Source organism: Stigmatopora argus, chromosome 7, assembly GCF_051989625.1.
Source record: "Stigmatopora argus isolate UIUO_Sarg chromosome 7, RoL_Sarg_1.0, whole genome shotgun sequence".
Taxonomy (NCBI): Eukaryota; Metazoa; Chordata; class Actinopteri; order Syngnathiformes; family Syngnathidae; genus Stigmatopora; species Stigmatopora argus.
In genome coordinates, this window is record NC_135393.1 from 9,421,100 (window position 1) to 9,439,662 (window position 18,563).

The 18,563-nt window shown below is 39.0% G+C and overlaps 1 protein-coding gene across 10 annotated transcripts in view; it reads left to right on the forward strand.

The window, feature by feature from the left end:
• Window positions 1-18,563, forward strand: part of nfixa (nuclear factor I/Xa) — a 140,449-nt gene that overhangs the window by 12,564 nt on the left and 109,322 nt on the right. For 9 of the 10 annotated variants that reach the window (XM_077604314.1, XM_077604321.1, XM_077604323.1 and 6 more), the window contains exon 1: window positions 17,184-17,738. The exons of the other annotated variant lie outside the window; for it this stretch is intronic. In XM_077604314.1, the coding sequence (XP_077460440.1) occupies window positions 17,736-17,738 (3 nt within the window). In that variant the 5' untranslated portion in view covers window positions 17,184-17,735. Of the gene's footprint in view, window positions 1-17,183; window positions 17,739-18,563 lie in introns of those variants that run through there. 10 annotated transcript variants of the gene reach the window in all.

The window sequence follows — 18,563 nt, forward strand, 5'->3', positions numbered from 1 at the left end:
TTTATGGGATGCCCACTGATGTCATGGCAACCCCATATCCTCAGCAAGGCTTAGTGCCAAAAAAATGCCATGGTAACTTTTTTGGTGTTTGTGTGTGCTTTTTGAAGTTGCCCAGAAACCTTTGAAGCTTATTAAGTGAAACCAATGGGGAGACAAGTGGACAAGGGGAGCAAAACAGGAGGGAAACTGGGGAAAGGCAGCGTGCTTCCTGTCTCGCCGCCAAAATTGCATCTTTGTTTTAAGGAAGAAAACATTGGGAAGCAGCTTTCTAATGGTGCCTTTAGTGAATTTAAAAAAACGTTCATCCAAATCCATTACGCTTAGTACTTTGCATTCTAAAGTGTTACGCCAATATCTCTTCACATCTCCGGAAGAGTGGCCACCCAATGTTGTAGTGTAGTGTAGTGTGGGCAGTCTGGGTTCGATTCCCACTTGGTGTCTCTGTGTGTGACCTACGACCTTCCCTGGCGTGCGTGGGTTTTCTCTGGGTACTCCCACATCCCCCCAAAATGCATGCCAAGCTGGCTGAACACTCTAAATTACCCCTAAGTATGAGTGCGTGTATGAATGGTTGTCCATCTCCTTATGCGCTGTGATTGGCTGACCACCTACTCAAGGTGTCCCCCGCCTGGTGTTCATAATGGACTGGGATAGGCTCCAGCACCCTCTGGGACCACGGCGAGCATGAGCATTATGGAAAAACGAATGAAGGAATAGTATAGAGCATGTGTATAACCTGCAAGTTTTAACTAGTTTTTATCTGTAAGCCGGTCTCAGGCTTGTTTCTGTGTGTGCATGATTGAGTATCTATAATGAAATGAATCCATTTTTCCTGGAGTAAGCTTGCAGCACCAGTGGCGCTGCCCAGTGAGACAGTGTCAAGCTATGCCAGTTTCATTAGTGCTGATGAATGACCTCTTGACAGCAGAGAGCACAACACAGCAACTTTGGATGGGCCCCCAAACGGGTTACCGTTCAGTATTCTGTATATTGATCACAGATAGTCAGGCTATTTCCTTCTCAATTCAATGAATCAAATTATTTTCTCTTCGATATTTTGCCTGTGATCAGTTGCTGTGGTCACCCGACTGTTTATTCTTTAAATTGGAGACACCTCCAGCCACGGATGGTATCATTATTTGGGAAAGCATAACGGCATTCATTAAGAGGCCATTAACCGTCAATGGGAGTCGTTTGGTGGAAACTCGTTCATTAGTATTCCATTCAGTTGTAAAGTGGTAGTGGGGCTGCCTCCACTGCCAAATAAAGATGTGTGGTTTTTGTTATTTGTTAGAGGAAAAAAATCAAGTCGTTTCTTTGGAATGGACTAAAGGACGGCAGATGAGTGGTGTCTTAAACCTTGTTCACTGTTTAAAGCTGGTCTTTAAAACTCGCGTCACTTTCAAACCATCTGTCTTCTCTGTGGAGGATTTGTACATTTTCATCCTCAAAAGAGTGGTCCTACTCTTTGAGGTGCAGCTGACTCTTGTCCTGATGCGTTAGCCTGTCTGTTGCGGACCTGCTCAGTGGTCGCTTCGGTTCCCCAATAATAGTGTGTGTGCATTCCTCGCTCTCTTTGGCTATGGACACCAGATTGCTTTTCTGGGTATGGGGTGTCTGATATTTGACAAGTACTTCTTTCTCTCAGGCTGTTGCCAGGTTTGAAGTCTTTTGGAATGTTGCGTTGATTGAAAATTCTCATGACGGTAACCCATTGTCAAAAATAATATTTCGTATACCTAATTGTAGGAATGCCTGGCTCACACTTTCAAGTCCAAGTCATTTGATTTTGGGGATACCAAGTCCTCATAGCAAATCTTTTTCTTGTTTTTTTAGTTCAAAAAAAGCTCCTCATTCCTTACTTGTTTTATTAGAAAATGAAAATCCCATCTCAAGAATTGAGTATTTTACGATCATTTCAAATTGAAATGAGGTAGTAATAGGTTTTAGTTGGAAAACATTTTCCTGCATGTTTAATGAATCTATAAAATGTGCTCACTTGTTTTAAATTGTACTGCTAAATGGGCAAATGTCTTACATGTAATCTGTTGTGGGGTGCACTGAGCGGTGTAGTTGCGTTCATGTTTCGGTTGCGGTTATCATGTTTATGATCCATGTTGTTAATCATACAGAACATTTGGGGTTGTTGCCGTCGTGCCCATGTCCGCATTGCCTAGGTACACTCTACGCCTGGGACAGAGCTCGGCGCTTAGTGAGGTTTTTTGGTGGCAATTTCCATATTGCCTGGGGTCATGTGGGCACGGTGCCCACTCCTGGTGTTGTGGGTGCCTACCGAGGCGTGGGGAGATTAAAGCGGGCGCACTGTGCCACAAAAGGGCCTGTCTAGTGCTTTTTAATTCGCCTATATTAGGGCACCGTGCCAAGGCAGCTCCCTGCTATGGCAAACACTCTATAACTGGCACCACAAGTACTCCCAGCAAGCAAGAGAGGGAGAAAGAGCATGAGAAGACTTTCTTTCTCTTTTTCACACACTTGGACACATGCTTGCGTGCTTGTATAATTAGCAGTCTGTTGCCTTTGCTGGTTTGCAATGAGAGGGGGTAGGGGGGCTCCCAGCATTATCATTCACGTCCTATTTCCGACGCCAAAGCCTCCAGGAAGGCAATTTCTTATTTATTTTTTAATTTTTTTTTATCAATGTGGTTTTAGTTATTTATTCTCGCCGCCAACTCATATTTGTGCCCGCCCGCCTGACTGAATGCATAGTTCTTATGAGCCCTAACTGAAAATGATTCTCCTATAACGCGGCGTAGAAGAAGAAATCACAGATTATGTTCACAGAAATATCAGAAATATAGAAATTGGTAAATGAAATAAATTAGTTATTATAGCAGTCACTCCTCCGGCATATATCATCTTTTTTAAGGTCAATTTATTTCATTTGTTTAATTCAATTATCATTGATTACCTCATCAAATTTTGATTAAAACGGAAAATGTGGACAGAAGCAGTTATTTTTCAGTAGTCACTAATAGATGGATAAATCCACATAAAAGCAGAATGGCAAAAGTTTTTTCGTTCTGTGTGGCATGGTATCAAATGCGCCACGGCCTGGTGACTACGAACCCCTGCCCAACACCAGACAGGTGTTTGGCCTTGGAGGAGGTCTGTGCTCTGTTGAATGTTGCTGTTTACCTGTTTGTGAGCAGGATTATGCAAAAAGTATATGCTCAGTCACGCTAACGGAAGAAAAATGACTTTAGAATGGGCATCTGAATTAATTTGCAGCTCCAGGATTTAATTTGTACAGTTATGAGAGTTCAAACTCCAAATAACTTTTATCAAACAATCAAAGTGAAGTATTTTTCCTGGTAAAAAAAAATAATATGGACACGAGAAATGGATAATGAAATAAATACTTGTTTAACAACTTGGTAGATATCTGCAGTCGCCCCTCTCCCCCTATTAAATAAAATTTAATTGAATTTAAACTTGATACAAATCCAAACAAGATTGATGAACCTCCATTTTGTTGTTTTGGTGGCAATCTGCGCTTATTAATCTTTTATAGGGCACTCATTTGACTTTTTGGCTGCCACTGACCGCACCAGACGTCCAATATGACTGGGAGAGACATTTACACCCTGTTTAAATGAAATCGGACATCTATTATTATCAACAGCAGACCATTGTTAAATACTAAGACATTTTTCAAAATTCAACTTTAGTTATTAGCGGCCATTAACCAGAGTATGTAGTGTCAATGTGTGTTATAATTATTATTACCGTTGTGGAGCGAGTGAGATGTGCCCAGAAAAAGTTGGTCTTGGGACATTAATTGACAATTTGACCTTGGTGCAGGTGTGTAATAAATCACTGAAAAGTTGGTTGTGTTAAATCCGTGCATTTTGTGGACCGAGATGTGTACTAAAATGGAAGTGGCATGCGTGTGTGTGTATGTGTGTGTGCGTGTGTGTGTCATCTCTCCTAGGTTCCAATTCTTGAAGTTATAGTCCAAATTTGTACCGAGCACATTGGCATCGTTGTTTTTGTATCCGTGAAAACCTTTGTTCTCTGCCTTATTTTTCTGATCCAGAAATTTGATAATGCCATGATCGATAGACTGAAGCTTCTTGGCTTTTTTTCCCCCCCATGCATTTCTTCACCCTCAGTTTCACACTTTGTGACGGGACACCTTACATGGTTAGGAAACATGAGGCATGACACAATATTCGGGTGAAACGTGTGTGTTTGTGCATGTGTGTCTGCATACAAACGCCTGTGTTAATCCAAGTCTCTCCGAGCATCTGGAGCCTCGACACAGTTTAAAGGGCTGGCTTGGTCTGTTCCAAGCTGGACCAGCGTTCGCAAACACACACATGTCCACAGACACACACACACACACACTGTCACAGCTATCTGGGGCACCAGAAGGCCTCGGCAAAGCCAAGGCAGAGGCTGCCCACCTTGGCACCACGAGGTGGGGCTGTGTTGGCGCTTTGAGGGGGACAGAAATGGCAAGGGATAGAGTGGAGGAGATGGATGGGTGAGGGGGGCCCGGGCACCTGGCGCGGGATAATAACCCTGGGAAAATGCCCGAAAATGCAGAGGGTGGAGAAGGCTGTGAATGAATTAAGGTGTGTGAGGAAGCACTGAGGTGTGAGCACCCTCCACCGATGGGGGCGCACCATACTTGTTTTGTTGTTGTCATATAGTGTTTTAGCTTGGTGGGGCAGAGGCTGCTTTATTTACTCTTGAGTAATGATTTAAGTCTCCTCATAGCTAACTCAGAGTTGAACTTAGCTGTTCTTTAATACGCAAAAATGTAGTCAGTAGACCACTCAGTCAAAAACAAAAAAACAAAAAAAAAACAGTGTTCCCCTCATTCCAAAAGGAATTAAAGCATTTGTAAAGTAGAACAAGCGTCCAAAACCCAAGCAAGGGCAACTGCTTATTATTTTCTTGTTTTGTTTTGCCCAATTTTGGGGATGTACGGTAATGAAGTCTGACAATGATGGTATTTATTATAATGTAAAACAGTACAAATGACAATTTATATTGTCTTATTTTGGCGCAGGTCTCGTACTTTTTAGATGAGTATCATCTAATTATTATCCGATTATTTTTTTCATTTCTCAAGATCCCTAAGCCACAAAGTATAATCCCCAGCAGCATATTTTATGATACATGATAGAACACCTCTCGTATATTTTAGGTATGACAGTAACACAACCACCTTCAGGCAACAATCTATTTTTTCAGCAGCCAGCTAGTGTTGCTGTCAGCACTTCCAAATAAGCGAGACTTCATCAGGAAAGAGAAATTGCCACAGGCTTCCATGTTCATCTGCTATTATACAGGCAAAAAAAAGCGAAATGTTTTAAATTTCTTCTGAAGTCCCAAATTTGGGGTATACTGAACATAACTACACATTCTAGTCAGCAAATACTCTTATAGTATATGAAATTATTAAAGCAATTGAAAGGGGACAGGTTAAGCAAACATGACAAATTTATACTCACCTTTAGATGGAACTTTAGTAATGTCGTCTAATACTTTTGAAAATATCTTTTTTTCAAATCACCAAACTGGATAAGGCATCATAGTAGTCACATCATATAATATAATCACATTGGCATCTTACCATACATACATAAACAGTCCAATAAATATATATATAGATCCAATTATCTGTTTAGAACCCGTTCAAGCCTCTGTATGTAGAAATTCACAGAGGTCAGATGAGGTCGAGGATAGCATAACCATTCTTGATGCAGTCTGAAGCCCCCTCACTCAACAACCATCCCCCAACACATACATGCACCCACATGATGTCGTCTTCTCCGCTTAGCAGCGCAGATGCCCAAGTTGCCCTGCAACAGCTGTCTCACCATGTGCCCGACCAAGTGTTGCCACCCAATGGAGGAGAGAGGAAGTGAGGAGCAGCAGGAGGAGAAGGGAGGGGAGGGACAATGTCATGAATATTCATTTAGGCCATTTTGTTTGGGTCTTTATTTTCCCTTTCGTATTACATTACCAATAATAGTTTTGCTGTCCTTTTTCCATTATTGGCGCAGAATTTGGACGTTTTAAGCGATGCGTTAATCTTGACGTTTGTTTGTCGTTGTTTACCTCTTGAATTTAGTAGTGACATAGCTTCGATCGATCCAACACATCCTCCTCCTCCTCCTCCTTCTCTCCATTTCCTGGTCACAGAATGCCCCCTGGAAGCAATTCGAAAAAGGGAGGGATGCTGAAGCAATGGGCCACCCTTCGATTGGCGATCAACACTCCAGGCGACCAATGGGATGGAGAGGGTAGCATAGTAACAGGGGGCATGTGGAGTGGGGTATTTTCAAATGCAGTCACCCATCCAAAAAGTCACATGCCGGATCCAAACTCCATTCCAGCGATGGAACAAAATGGAGGCCAGGCATGGTGCGCCGCCATTTTGGGAACAGTGTTTGGCATACGCGAGCTGTGTTTCCGCATAACGACGAAAAGAACAGTTTGAAATGCTGAGGTGAGGACTACAACTGGCCTCAAGCATTGCCAGTACCTCCCAAATAATGAATGATGATGTATTATAAACAGGGGGCCACAGTTACTAAGATGCTCCAAAGAATTTACAAGCATGTTAACAGGCAGCAACCGGCCAGAGCTGCATCAAAATTGCACCTTTTAAAAAGATAAAATAAAAAATAAAAAAACAGGATTCAGCTAGAAAGCTCTGAGCTGTTTAAAACTTTATTTTGTGGAGCTCAACTATTTTCAATTCAAAACAGGGTATCATAGCTAACGTACAGTTTCTGATAGTATTTTCTACTATGCATTAGATTTGACTCGTTATACTAAACATCAAACTATTCACATAAACGGCCCTATTTATTTATATTATTCCTCATTTAACCAGGTAAGGCAATTGAGAACATGTTCTTAATTACACTGCCACCCTGGAGAAAATAATACATTAAAAAATGAAAGTGGACATGTTTGTAAATTGGCACCTCTCTAAAATGGCAGCTCAAAAGTTGGCAGAATTACTTCAAATTAATAATAATAATTTTGTAAAAGCTTCATGCTATTTTTTCCATAACTGTGGTGTTAACACAACTGTGTGAGTTAATTCCCTTGGTTTCAAACAGGTAAAGAGTTTAATTTGTGTTAAAAATAAGTCTATCATGAAGACAGGAATACGACTTTAACTCCGTGTTTGACTCAGAGCTCGTTTGTTGAATCCCGGGAATCATCGAAATGCCTCATCGAATACGGCTCATCAAGCAGAAGCGCTTTTCAGGCATCACCATTCTTTTGTCTGGTCTTTTTTGTTTTAGTGTTGGGAGGAGGCACCGTGTTATGTGAAGCACTGCACTTGGAATTGAACACAAATGTGCCTGTAACCAGTTAGATAAAATGTTATGGGGAATTTTATTAAATTGAACTTTTTGCATGCACTAAATTGTATTTATTTTCAAAAATTACAGCAAATTATACTGCAGAGAAACCAAGCATTTATTGTAGGTGCCAATTTTTAGACACTTTACTTGGATGAACATTTCAACCTACAGGCATTATCAATTGATGACCAAAGGGAGGGAAAATAATTGATTAACACTGAGAAATCATCATTTTGAAATGCTGAAAAATACTTTTTTTACCACTTAGTAAACTCATTTAAAATAACTTTTTATATTTGAAGAATGCTTCACAAAAAAAATTAGCTATTTTTACTTTTTATTTTAAAACAGCTTTTTATTTATTAACAAGTCTCTATTTTTTTTACTACCATATGACATTCAAAATGCTATAAGATAAAATGACACCGATCTTTTATAATACATAAATAAAATAATTTTCCTGATGTGCAAAAGCCAGAATTTCCATGAAATGCCAGTCTGACATTGGGTCAGACATTTCATCAACGCGAGTACTATTTTAGACGTTAATTATGTGACCAACTGTCTACCATATGAACGCCAGTTATTCCAGGTTTTTGTCGTCTCTTTAAGATAACAAAATCGTGATGATCAACTCAAAAACGCCAATGCTGATTTCAGTAATCGACGACTAACACCATCGTGCTTATCTAGGGCCTTAGAAAGGGTTAATAATTGGCTTGCTTTTGTCTTTAAATTGGATGTTGAAATTTTGGAAAAAGTACAACAGCGAGGTGTGCAAAACTCAAGGACAGATGGATGCAAGTGTTGAGCGCGGTGCCAGGAAAATGATGGCGCTCTCCGCCTTCTATCTGCTGTCATACGCCATGCTAAATAAACGAGGATGAAAATCTCAAGTCAGATTTTGATAAAAGAAAATAAACTTGGGAGGGAAAATAGTGGTGAGAAGAACAACTCGTGTTTGCTCGTTTAATTTTGAAAGAAAGAAAGCAGACAGGCATAAAGAGGGGCAGACGCAGGGAGATCACGGCATCGTGTCGCGTATTGGCGAGTAGCTTGCTGCACAGTCTGCCTCCTAAAGCGATAAATCTGAAACAGCATAATAGATAAACGCAACTCGGAACACAAAATACCCTGCGAGGAAAAACTAATAAAAAAACGGAGTGATTAAGTGGAATCAGAGCTCTTAGGCGCTATCTGGGGACGAGGAGGGAGTTTGGGAGGCGTTCGTCACACAAAGACCAGAACGGGCCAACACAACAGATGAGAGAGCATAGGGACGGGGGGCCCAGGAGAAGCAGACAGACAGATAGATAGGCAGAGAGACAGACAGACGAAAGTGGTGATGGAGGGAAGAGACAAAGTGAGGGACGGATGGGGCAGCGGATCAGAGAGAGCCTCTAGTGTGTCTTGCTCTCCCTTTAAACTAGAGCCAGGAAAACAGATTAGGACTCTTCTTTTCTCCTGGGGCAAAAAAAAACACGCACACAAACACACACACATACACACGTTCGGCCTCCCTCCTCCACAAACATTAGAGTAACTCCTCCCAACTTTGAGACTGACCCGTCCCGCCCAAAACTGGTGCTGATGCTGGCTTGACACTTTGAGGACACAGCCGACGTTTAGGCCCGTTTAGGTGACCCGCGCAGCTTCGGGTGACGTTTGCTAACCGTTTACGGCACAAAAACCGACAAATACACTTTGAACAACGAAGCGTGGCTCACTGTGTCCTTGAGTGATAGAGGTTTAATTCCACTGGGCAAGCAGCCGTATTTGGCAGACAACGGCCGTGCTCAAAATTGACCCTGCCTTCTCCCTGTTAGGAAGTACAACCATGAAATTTTAACAGTACTCCTTTGTTTGATAAATTAAATACATTTTTAAAAAGCAGCACTGATTGCATTAGGTCAAAATAGTGGATTTCCTTAATGGGATAAATTACCCCTATGCCATGCCATCGTTAGTTGTTTCATATATTTTTTCAGTTTTGCATTGTTTTATGTTGACCCACTAACATCATGATGATTCGAATAATGTATTACAAGGTATTGCACATTTTTCAATTAAACTCCTGTTAATCATTTTATTTTATAACACAATGTGGTGGACTTTAATCTTCAAAGACCCACATTTTGGGTCATGTTAGCTACATAAGTATAATATTATGGACTTGAGCATTACCATTTGTCAGTTGATGAATATAAAACTAGAACAAAGATATAACATCCCAATTGTATAAGTCATTGGCACGTTTTCAATATATATATAACTATAAATATATATATGTATATGTATATACGTATATGTATGTATATATGTATGTATATATATGTATATATATATGTATATATATATTTATATATATGTATATATATGTATGCATATATATTATATATATATATATATATATATATATATATATATATATATATATATATATATATAAACTTTGATTCTTGTCACTTTTTAAGTCACAGCCAAGTGTTTAGTTTGAAGTTTGATACACTAAAAGAAGTTGAACTGGTTGTGCGAGGTAAACACCTCCTTTCATGAGACTGAAAAAACAACATTACAATGCCTCATTAAAAAAATCAAAAGAGCTGTCCGACCCATTGAGTAAAATTCTTTCTGAAGTTTTCATTTAATTGTATATGATTGATCACTGGGGGAAATCCATAGAAAAATTCTACATATCTGCGTAGCTTTTATGATAATAGATTTTCCAGGGCGTTTTCATAAATAGAGTAAGTTTATATGCAAATGTGTTGTTGAGTACAATGCCAAGAGCTTTCTTTTATAATGCTTTTTCACTGTGGGATAATTATATGACCAATAGTTTAAGCTATAGGACGACAATGCTTATTTTGCAGCATTGCCAACCTTTGGCGTTCCAACTGTAGAATTGTTTAGGTAATCTGAACAAATTTCACCACGCTTTCAGAAGTCTCCTATAAATTGGATTGGCCATATGGGAATTTATGGACCGTAGGGTTAAGCAGCTCCGACAATAGTTCATTGGGTTTGAAATCTGGTCACTCCATTAGAGGTAAAATTCAAGCTGCCTGCTCCCTAAACAGTATTTGTATAATTTTGAGGGATGCAATTCCTGCCATAGGATGAAATTGCCTCTAATCAAGTTCTCTCGATAGCATGGAGTGGTACATTGGTATTCTGTTTTTAATGGAGCCACCAGATCCCAACCCCATTGAGCTGTTGAGTGAGAAACTGGGCTGTATGCTATGCAAGAAGTTCCCATCAAGCCAGTCTGATTTATGGAAGGGACTTCCCGAAACCTGCAGATTACTTAAACAAATGAACAGCTACAACGTCAAAGGTTTGCGATGCTGTACTGCAAATGGAACATTTGTTGTCCAAAGCAAAGCGTGTAAATTAATGATTTCAAATGAAAATCATTATTGCTAACCTTGCCAATGTTCTGACTATACTTCATTTTGTTCTTCCCTTGATAAATCAGTATGCATTTTCACGGAAAACAAAAAATTGTCTAGGTGTACCAAACTTTTGAATGGTATATCAAATATGTAGTGTATTTTATTTTAATACTGGCAAATGAGAACATTGGTTTCCACTACGCTGACTTCAAAGTACTTAGTTTGGAAAAAGTGAGTGAGTGTACGTCAGGTATGAAACGACTTGTGTTTCGCAATTTCGGCATTCACCGATACCAAAGTTGCACAACACTCATAGCACAGGCAGCATTACACTTGATTTTTTTTAACTTTACAGTTGGGATGGGCATCAAAATGTACTAATTGATTCTTCCTTATTTGCATTTGAGTTGAGAAAAAAATAGACCGCACGACTTGGCTCCAATCTTTTACGGGCATACACTCAGCCAGTAAAATGAAACTAATAAAAAAAAGTATTGCAAACTGAAATGGCTGGACAAAAAAAAAATCTGAAACAGTTCTTCGAAGCTTATTTCAGAAACATGCCTACATAACCAATGTGTGTGTGTGTGAACAAGCTCCTGCGGAAAACCAACCAATACTGGCTTCCGAGTGCTAACCTCTCCAAAAGTGTGGAGTGGGAATGTGATAGGCTGGCAACAGCGTGGGTGAAAAAAAGAAAGGGCACCCTCCATCCCGTTCCACTTTGCCAGGGTCGAGCATTCCTCACCCTTCCAAAGAACACTTAGCTGCCCCCACCCGTCCCCCTCTCTTTCTATCACCGCAGCACTCCGCAATAGCAATTTACACATCACCCTTCCATCCGCACTTCCTGATATATTCCTGTTCATTTCCTCACCCCACTTCCTTCTTGTAGTGACTTCTTGCAACTTTGTGGCTTCCCTATTAGCGTGTTCGTGGGCACGCGTGCAGAGGTCCATCCAGGCCAATGTTCCTACATTTGTGATGCTAGACAACACTTGTGCACTGTGCCCAACTCCCTCCTGCTAAAACAAAAAAGGGCCTTGTTTGTTTCCTACTCTCATTCCTCTTGCTGCACTCCTCACTTGGAGGCGCAAACATCTCAGGAAAGATTGTGCAGAAAAAGGAATCAACAGATTTTGTATAGCCCAATTTATCATTTCTAATGGAAAGTAACTTATAGGCTTATTCCATTCTTATATTTTGCACTATTGTAGAATGTTACTGAGGTACTGCAACTCTCTAATGATACATAGATATCATTAATCTCTGACAAAGAACCTGAACACAATTATCTTTATATACATTTTGATGGAATAGATTTAAAATAGGATGTTTTTTTTTATAATACAATCATTTTTTTTTAATTCTAAGTTACTTTTTTTACCAGAACATTGAATCTATTTAAGTGTAGAAAAGCCACCCGCACCCGGTATTTATTTTCTATTAGCAAAACCACTGCTAAGAAGTAACGCTTGTCTTTACATTGTTGTCATGACAGTTAGTTACTCATAAAAATACATAAAAATCTACATTTTTTAAAAGATAAATTCTGAAAAAATGGACATTCTGTAATACTTCACATTTTATTCACAAATTCTAATTCCTTTCCATCTTTCAAAACTGGGCACTAGTATTACAGATATATAAGATATTGTACATATATATTTTAATATATTTGGTTTTAAAAGGCAGAAGTAATGTATTTATTCTGATACCTTTTTGTACTTGCTGCTCTTTTTTTGCAAGGGAATTATTAATTGTAATGAGTATTTGTTTTAGATGTTACAGAAGCCATAAGAACAACATTGTGTTCAAGATATCTGATAAAGGAAATATGATCAGGAGAAAATAATACAATTACAATGCAGGTAAAATTAATATTTTAATTGCATTTTAATTTTTGCAAATATATATTTCTTATTTAAGTTTAAGTTGACAGCTGACTCCATGTGATTAAACGGTGTGAAAGACTAGCAGATTTTTGATTTTGTGAATGTGGATAATTTAGGTTTGGCTTTAACTCCATGAATAAAATGTTCCCCTTCAATGCTGAAATACACTTTTTTAAAATAACATTAGACGTATGTATATATGTTTGAGTGTGGGTGTGTGTGTGTGCTTGTGTGTGTGTGGGTGAGTGTATTAGTTAAAGGGAGTTCTGTGGATTAAATACTCTCAAGTACCAATGTACAAACACCAAATTACAGTATAGTAGGCCTTACTCAAAAAGGAGGCAGTTTTTATTCCTAAAATGTATGGGTATTATTGGAGGTCACTCTGTTGAGCATTACTTACATAATATTTTTAATTTGTACATGATAATAAACTCCCCTAAATATTATAAAATATGCTAAAAGTCTGTTTTACTGAATCATTAAAGCTTAAATCTTCTTAGCGATGCACAATAGTGGACTTTAGTTTCTTTTTATTGTGACATTTCCGAAGATAATGTTTAAATCATAATTGTTAATAGTTTATTTATTCAAGAGGCAGTTTCAAATCTCTGACGATGGCTTTTTGTTATTTTAAAACCTGAACATGTGTACAGAGTATTGGCAAATGTCTACAGTAGTGGTTCTTAACCTTGTTGAACCCTACTTTAGTTTAAAATAAAATAGGATTCTTCTCAAATTCAAAATATATAAATCCCTCGCACCACTGATTGGCCAAGCAATGTCACGTGATCATCTGCCAGTGATCGTTATTGTGTATTGACATGATGAGTCGATGTGTTTTGACCTCCGCGGCAGAAGCTCCACCGAACCCCGGGGATCGACTCACCGAACCCCTCGAGTTCGATCGAACCCAGGTTAAGAACCACTGGTCTACACAATCTGAAAAATACAGCTGCTGCTTTTGTACTTGAAACTATCGATGCAGCATTGCAAGTTTGCCTGTTTTGGCCTTTCTTCAATTTCAGCCTGTGTGCTTGTCAGACAGACAGTCTGTTGGCTCACTTTTCACTAAAACTTTTTAAGACTTCAATCTTTTTGTCCTTGTTATGCTTTCAAAAGAGGCAGGCAGGCCTGTTTTTCCTTTTAGCACGGTCATCAAGCATTTGTGTTTCTGCACAAAGCCGTGAGACACTAAGTAGTAAATAAACGAAAAGAAACGAGGTCAAGCGCTGATAAACATATGGCATCCTATAGTGAGCGTGACAGCATCCATTACGACTTCAGCCACATTTGTTGGATGTGTGTCCTCAAAATTTCAGTATTTCAGTCTTTGATTGTAAGGAGCTACATGATAGGGTTTGACATACTTCTCTTTATAATGAAATATTTCATAGCCATGTATATAGAGCATTTATATATTTTAATATAGCCAGTATTATAAATTTCACAATTTTCTAAGAAAAAAACCCTGCAGTGACTATACTTAACACTGTTACAGTCTGAATTATAATAAACTATACAATGCATTGACTATAGATCATCAATTATATAAATATATTGGTGATTTTTGTTGTTGTTTTTTGGGCAAGATGAAAAAAAACCTACATTAAATTGGAAAAATAGGCTTGGAACGCTTTAGGCCTCTTTGATGAAAACCTCAAAAGAATTTGAAGTAAATAATAAAAATACAACCAATAAAAATATTTTGTTTTAACAAAAAGATTTTCATTTTAATTATGTACATTTATTGAGAATACAGGGAATTTGGCAGACCCCTCCATTACGCCCTGTACTAAATAAACTGGAAATTCTCCAAATAGGCCAATGCTGTGCAGAAGGTCTCACTATTCCTATATCTGCAAGAGCTTTAAAATGATGCTTTAATTGTTGTTATAATTAATATTAAGCCCTTATTTAAATAGTAATGAAACTAGTAATTATTACTTTAAGAGATCATTTCAATTCCATTGGCATGAAAGACCAATAAATAACAGTATTCCTTTAATGTATTCACAGTCCACCTAGGATATATTGGAAATGTTAATCAATCTCACACTTAATATTCTAAATATTGTTATTAATAAAACGGCCGAAATTTTGGGAAAACAAAATCTTGCACAGACTAAAATGAATAGAACAAAACATAATTGTATTCATCATTTAGTGATGGTTTTAGTATTAAGTATTACATTTAAATGATTTTTCTGAAATTGGGTCAATTCGACAATGTAGATATTTCAATGTACATACACCATCAGTCATTCTTAATTTTATTTCATTTGTATTATCACACCAAGCCGTTGAAGTGTTTTTGTTTGTTTAAATATTGCCATCAAACATTCCTGTGTGGGGCTTTTTGGAGATGGGCGGGGGTCCTCACTTGTCATCCTGCTGGATTTATATAATTTAAACCTGATTAATACGAATTAGGACACCCCCTTTATAGCACAAATTCGATTAGACGATAAATAATTGACGTGGCCAAATGTGAGAGGAGGTCATCGATTTATTATTGATGAACCGTCATATTGCAGGAATGCCATCTTGAAATAAAACGGATAACGACACACACACACACACGCACACACATACACACAATTCCTCATTTGTGCAAGATTTAACCCTTTAGACTGCTAAAGCATATTTCTACTTCCAACACAATTGCAACACTTTCTATCTTATTACGTTTTGATTTATTTATTAGATCAATTCATTTGGGGTTTGACACGATAAGTAATTTTCTTATTATTTCAGGAAAAAAAATCTTGGTCATGAATTCTTTGCATTCTCCTTATAGGAAACCCATTTACAAGACAGCTTCTGATCAAAATCATATTATTAGCATCACAAGTGACAATGACTTCTATCAAATATTAGGATCTCTGTCCAATTGTTTTCAATGAAAATACACAAACCGAATTTTTCATCACGCTGAAAGGTGGACCCCAAACTTTAGAATACATCCAATGTCTGATTTGATTGAATTTCACCACTCAAATAAACTCGACTCGCTCATTTAAGTACAACTTTCTAGAGGCGCACTTTAGACGGCTTTCAGCGCTCCATACTCACGCACGCACGCATGCGCACACGCGCCCACGCGGGTTTGAGGCAGACTATAATCCCCGCCGGTGCTCTTAATGCTCCTAAAGCCGCAGCTGCTGGCCGTGGCCGCTACGCAAACTCCGCACGGTGTTTATTAATAATTCAATCCTCCTCATTACCTTTGTCGCTCACTTAAAGCTTGATAGGACACTCGTGTTTGGCTGCCATTGACGGCAATTGACGTCCAATCCATTTCGACGGACTTCAGCAGCAAAACAAGGCTGCTAGCCATCCCACTTTAAGTGGATTGTTGCTTGGCAACGTAAGCATTTAAACCTAGTCCAGCCAGGTGAAATAAATTGGACACATTGTTTTCAATGGCAGGCAACAGGTTAATAATAAATAGTCTCTGATTGATTACATTTTAAACTTTGTAAAAGTTTTTTTTTAATAAATAGCGGAATGAACAGGGGATATTATGTATTTGTTTTTTATTTTATTCATTTAATAAAATTCTAGACAAAAATTAAATTTGTTAGCCATTCTAATTTAGTGATTTATCAAGTTTTAAGTGTTTTGAGATCCATAACCAGAGTGTATCTTTGTTTTTAATCATTTAAATTTTGTTATCAATAACATTTTATCAATTGAGGCTTTTGTTTATTATGTATATATGTAATCCCAGCGATATGTGTGGACGTCATATTTGTGTTAGTTTATAAGTTAATATTGTGGCCTACATGATGCAAAATGTAATGTCCAGGTATGTGGACACTAGCTCTTTATAATTTTTAGTATAATATATTCCTTTATAATTATGATATTTATTATTTAATCCCCAAAACAGTCATCTGCCCTGTAAGGGGTTAATATAAAGTATTCGGGCTCTTCCTCGTGTATTGAAACCAAGGTGTTTGGATATGCATGCGTGTGTTTCCTCGTTTCGGTTTAGTTTCTCACACAGACGAGTGGAGCGTTCCAATTTTCCGCACAACGTCTTCATTTTTACGCATTAAATTGGGATTCGGTAGCTGTTGAAGGGGGAGGCGGTGAGAAAATAAGAAAACAACCGTGAGCGAGAGGGCGAGAGAGAGAGAGAGAGCGAGAGAGAGCGAGAGAGGGCGAGAGAGGGCGAGAGAGGGCGAGAGAGGGCGAGAGAGGGTGAGAGAGGGTGAGAGAGAGAGGGGAGAGAGCGTGTGTGAGAGAGAGTGTGTGAGAGAGAGATAGTGTGTGAGAGAGAGAGTGTGTGAAAGAGAGAGAGTGTGTGAGAGAGAGAGATTGAGTGAGAGAGATTGAGTGTGTGAGAGAGAGAGATAGAGAGCGAGAGAGAGAGAGTTAGAGAGAGTGAGTGAGAGAGAGAGAGATAAAGCGAAGAGAGAGTGAGAGAGAGTGAGAGAGAGAGAGCGAGAGATAGAGCGAGAGAGAGAGCGAGAGAGAGAGTGAGAGAGAGCGAGAGAGAGAGAGAGATAGAGGGAGAGAGAGAGAGAGAGAGAGGTGCGAGTCTAAAACAGATCGAGCGAACGACGAACGAAGCGGCCAACACTTAGTATTTTTTTAAGTACACACAAAGGGACACCGACTTACTGTGCGTACCGTCCTCGTTGAATTCTTCCACTTTTTTGCGTGCGAGGAGTGCGCAGAAGAAGGGCGATCTGCAGGAGAACTTTGGTCGCAGAAGGACGGACGGACGCACGACGACACTTTTGGCGCGGACGCCTGGCAGCCTGGCAGCCTGGCAGTCTAGCAGCATGGCCAAGCGCCGTTAAAACCTCGGAAGGAAGAAAACGGGAGGGGAAAAAAAGATTTTTACCCCGGTCGTCTTTTTGCTGCTATCTCGCACAGTGGACTCACTTTTGGAGTGTCTGAAGCTCTGTTTTGGGGTGCGTGTGTGTGTGTTTGTGTGCGCGCGTGTGTGTGTGGAGGCTTCCGGCAACAGCCAAGAGAGCAAGTCATCCACCCTCTCTCACTTTTTTTTTTGGAACTGAACTTTTAAAGGAAAATGGGGCATTGAGAGTGTTGGCAGATCTCCCTGCGCTATAATGGTACGTGCTGTGTAACTTAATAGTTTGCTTTTGTTGGCTACGCGGACATTAGTGTGTGGTTGTGTGTGTTTTTGTGTGTGTCAACACTCAACTCAACGCAGTTGTGGCCCTGCATTTAAATTTGGGGGCCACTTGGATGCTGATCCATACACTTGCCTGAGTATGTTCAGTGACGTTTTATCTCTCTTCAATTCATAATATCCTTTTTTCATCACTATTTCTTGCACGTGTGTTATTTTAAATTTGAAAAGGCATGGTATAGCAGATCAAAACCTCTAAATCTTGTATACATGAATGAGTTAATGCAGTCACAATCGAGAAGTGATTGTTATTTAGTGGTGAGGCTATTTGTTTTCAGAAGGAAGCCACTCATGAAAAACTATTTATATATCAGGAGATTCCCCTTGCGAACATGAAAGATCAAGATCTCAGGTGTCATCAAGATTCCTTTCTTTTTTAATACTGTATATATCTCCACAGCTGAGCACTTTATTTGTATACTTAATGACACTCTGCAGACTACAAGGGGGCGGGGAGCTGAAACTCACAGAGAGCCTTTGTAACCCCCCTTCTCCTCCGAACAAGTGTTTTAATAGCCCAAGGAGGATGTGAAAGCACCAATGTCGACCTATGTAAATTAGGCAAACCTTAAAAGGGCATTTTCTTTAAAAAAAATAAATTTAAAAAAGGCCTTTTTAATCTGATGTGGGTTTTTTTTATCAGGAAAGGTTTCACCTCTTTGCTAAATATAGTAAGTGCATGGCAGTAGATCAAGATAATAGATTATGAGATGAAACAATTAAGAGCATGTGAAGTAAAAAGAGA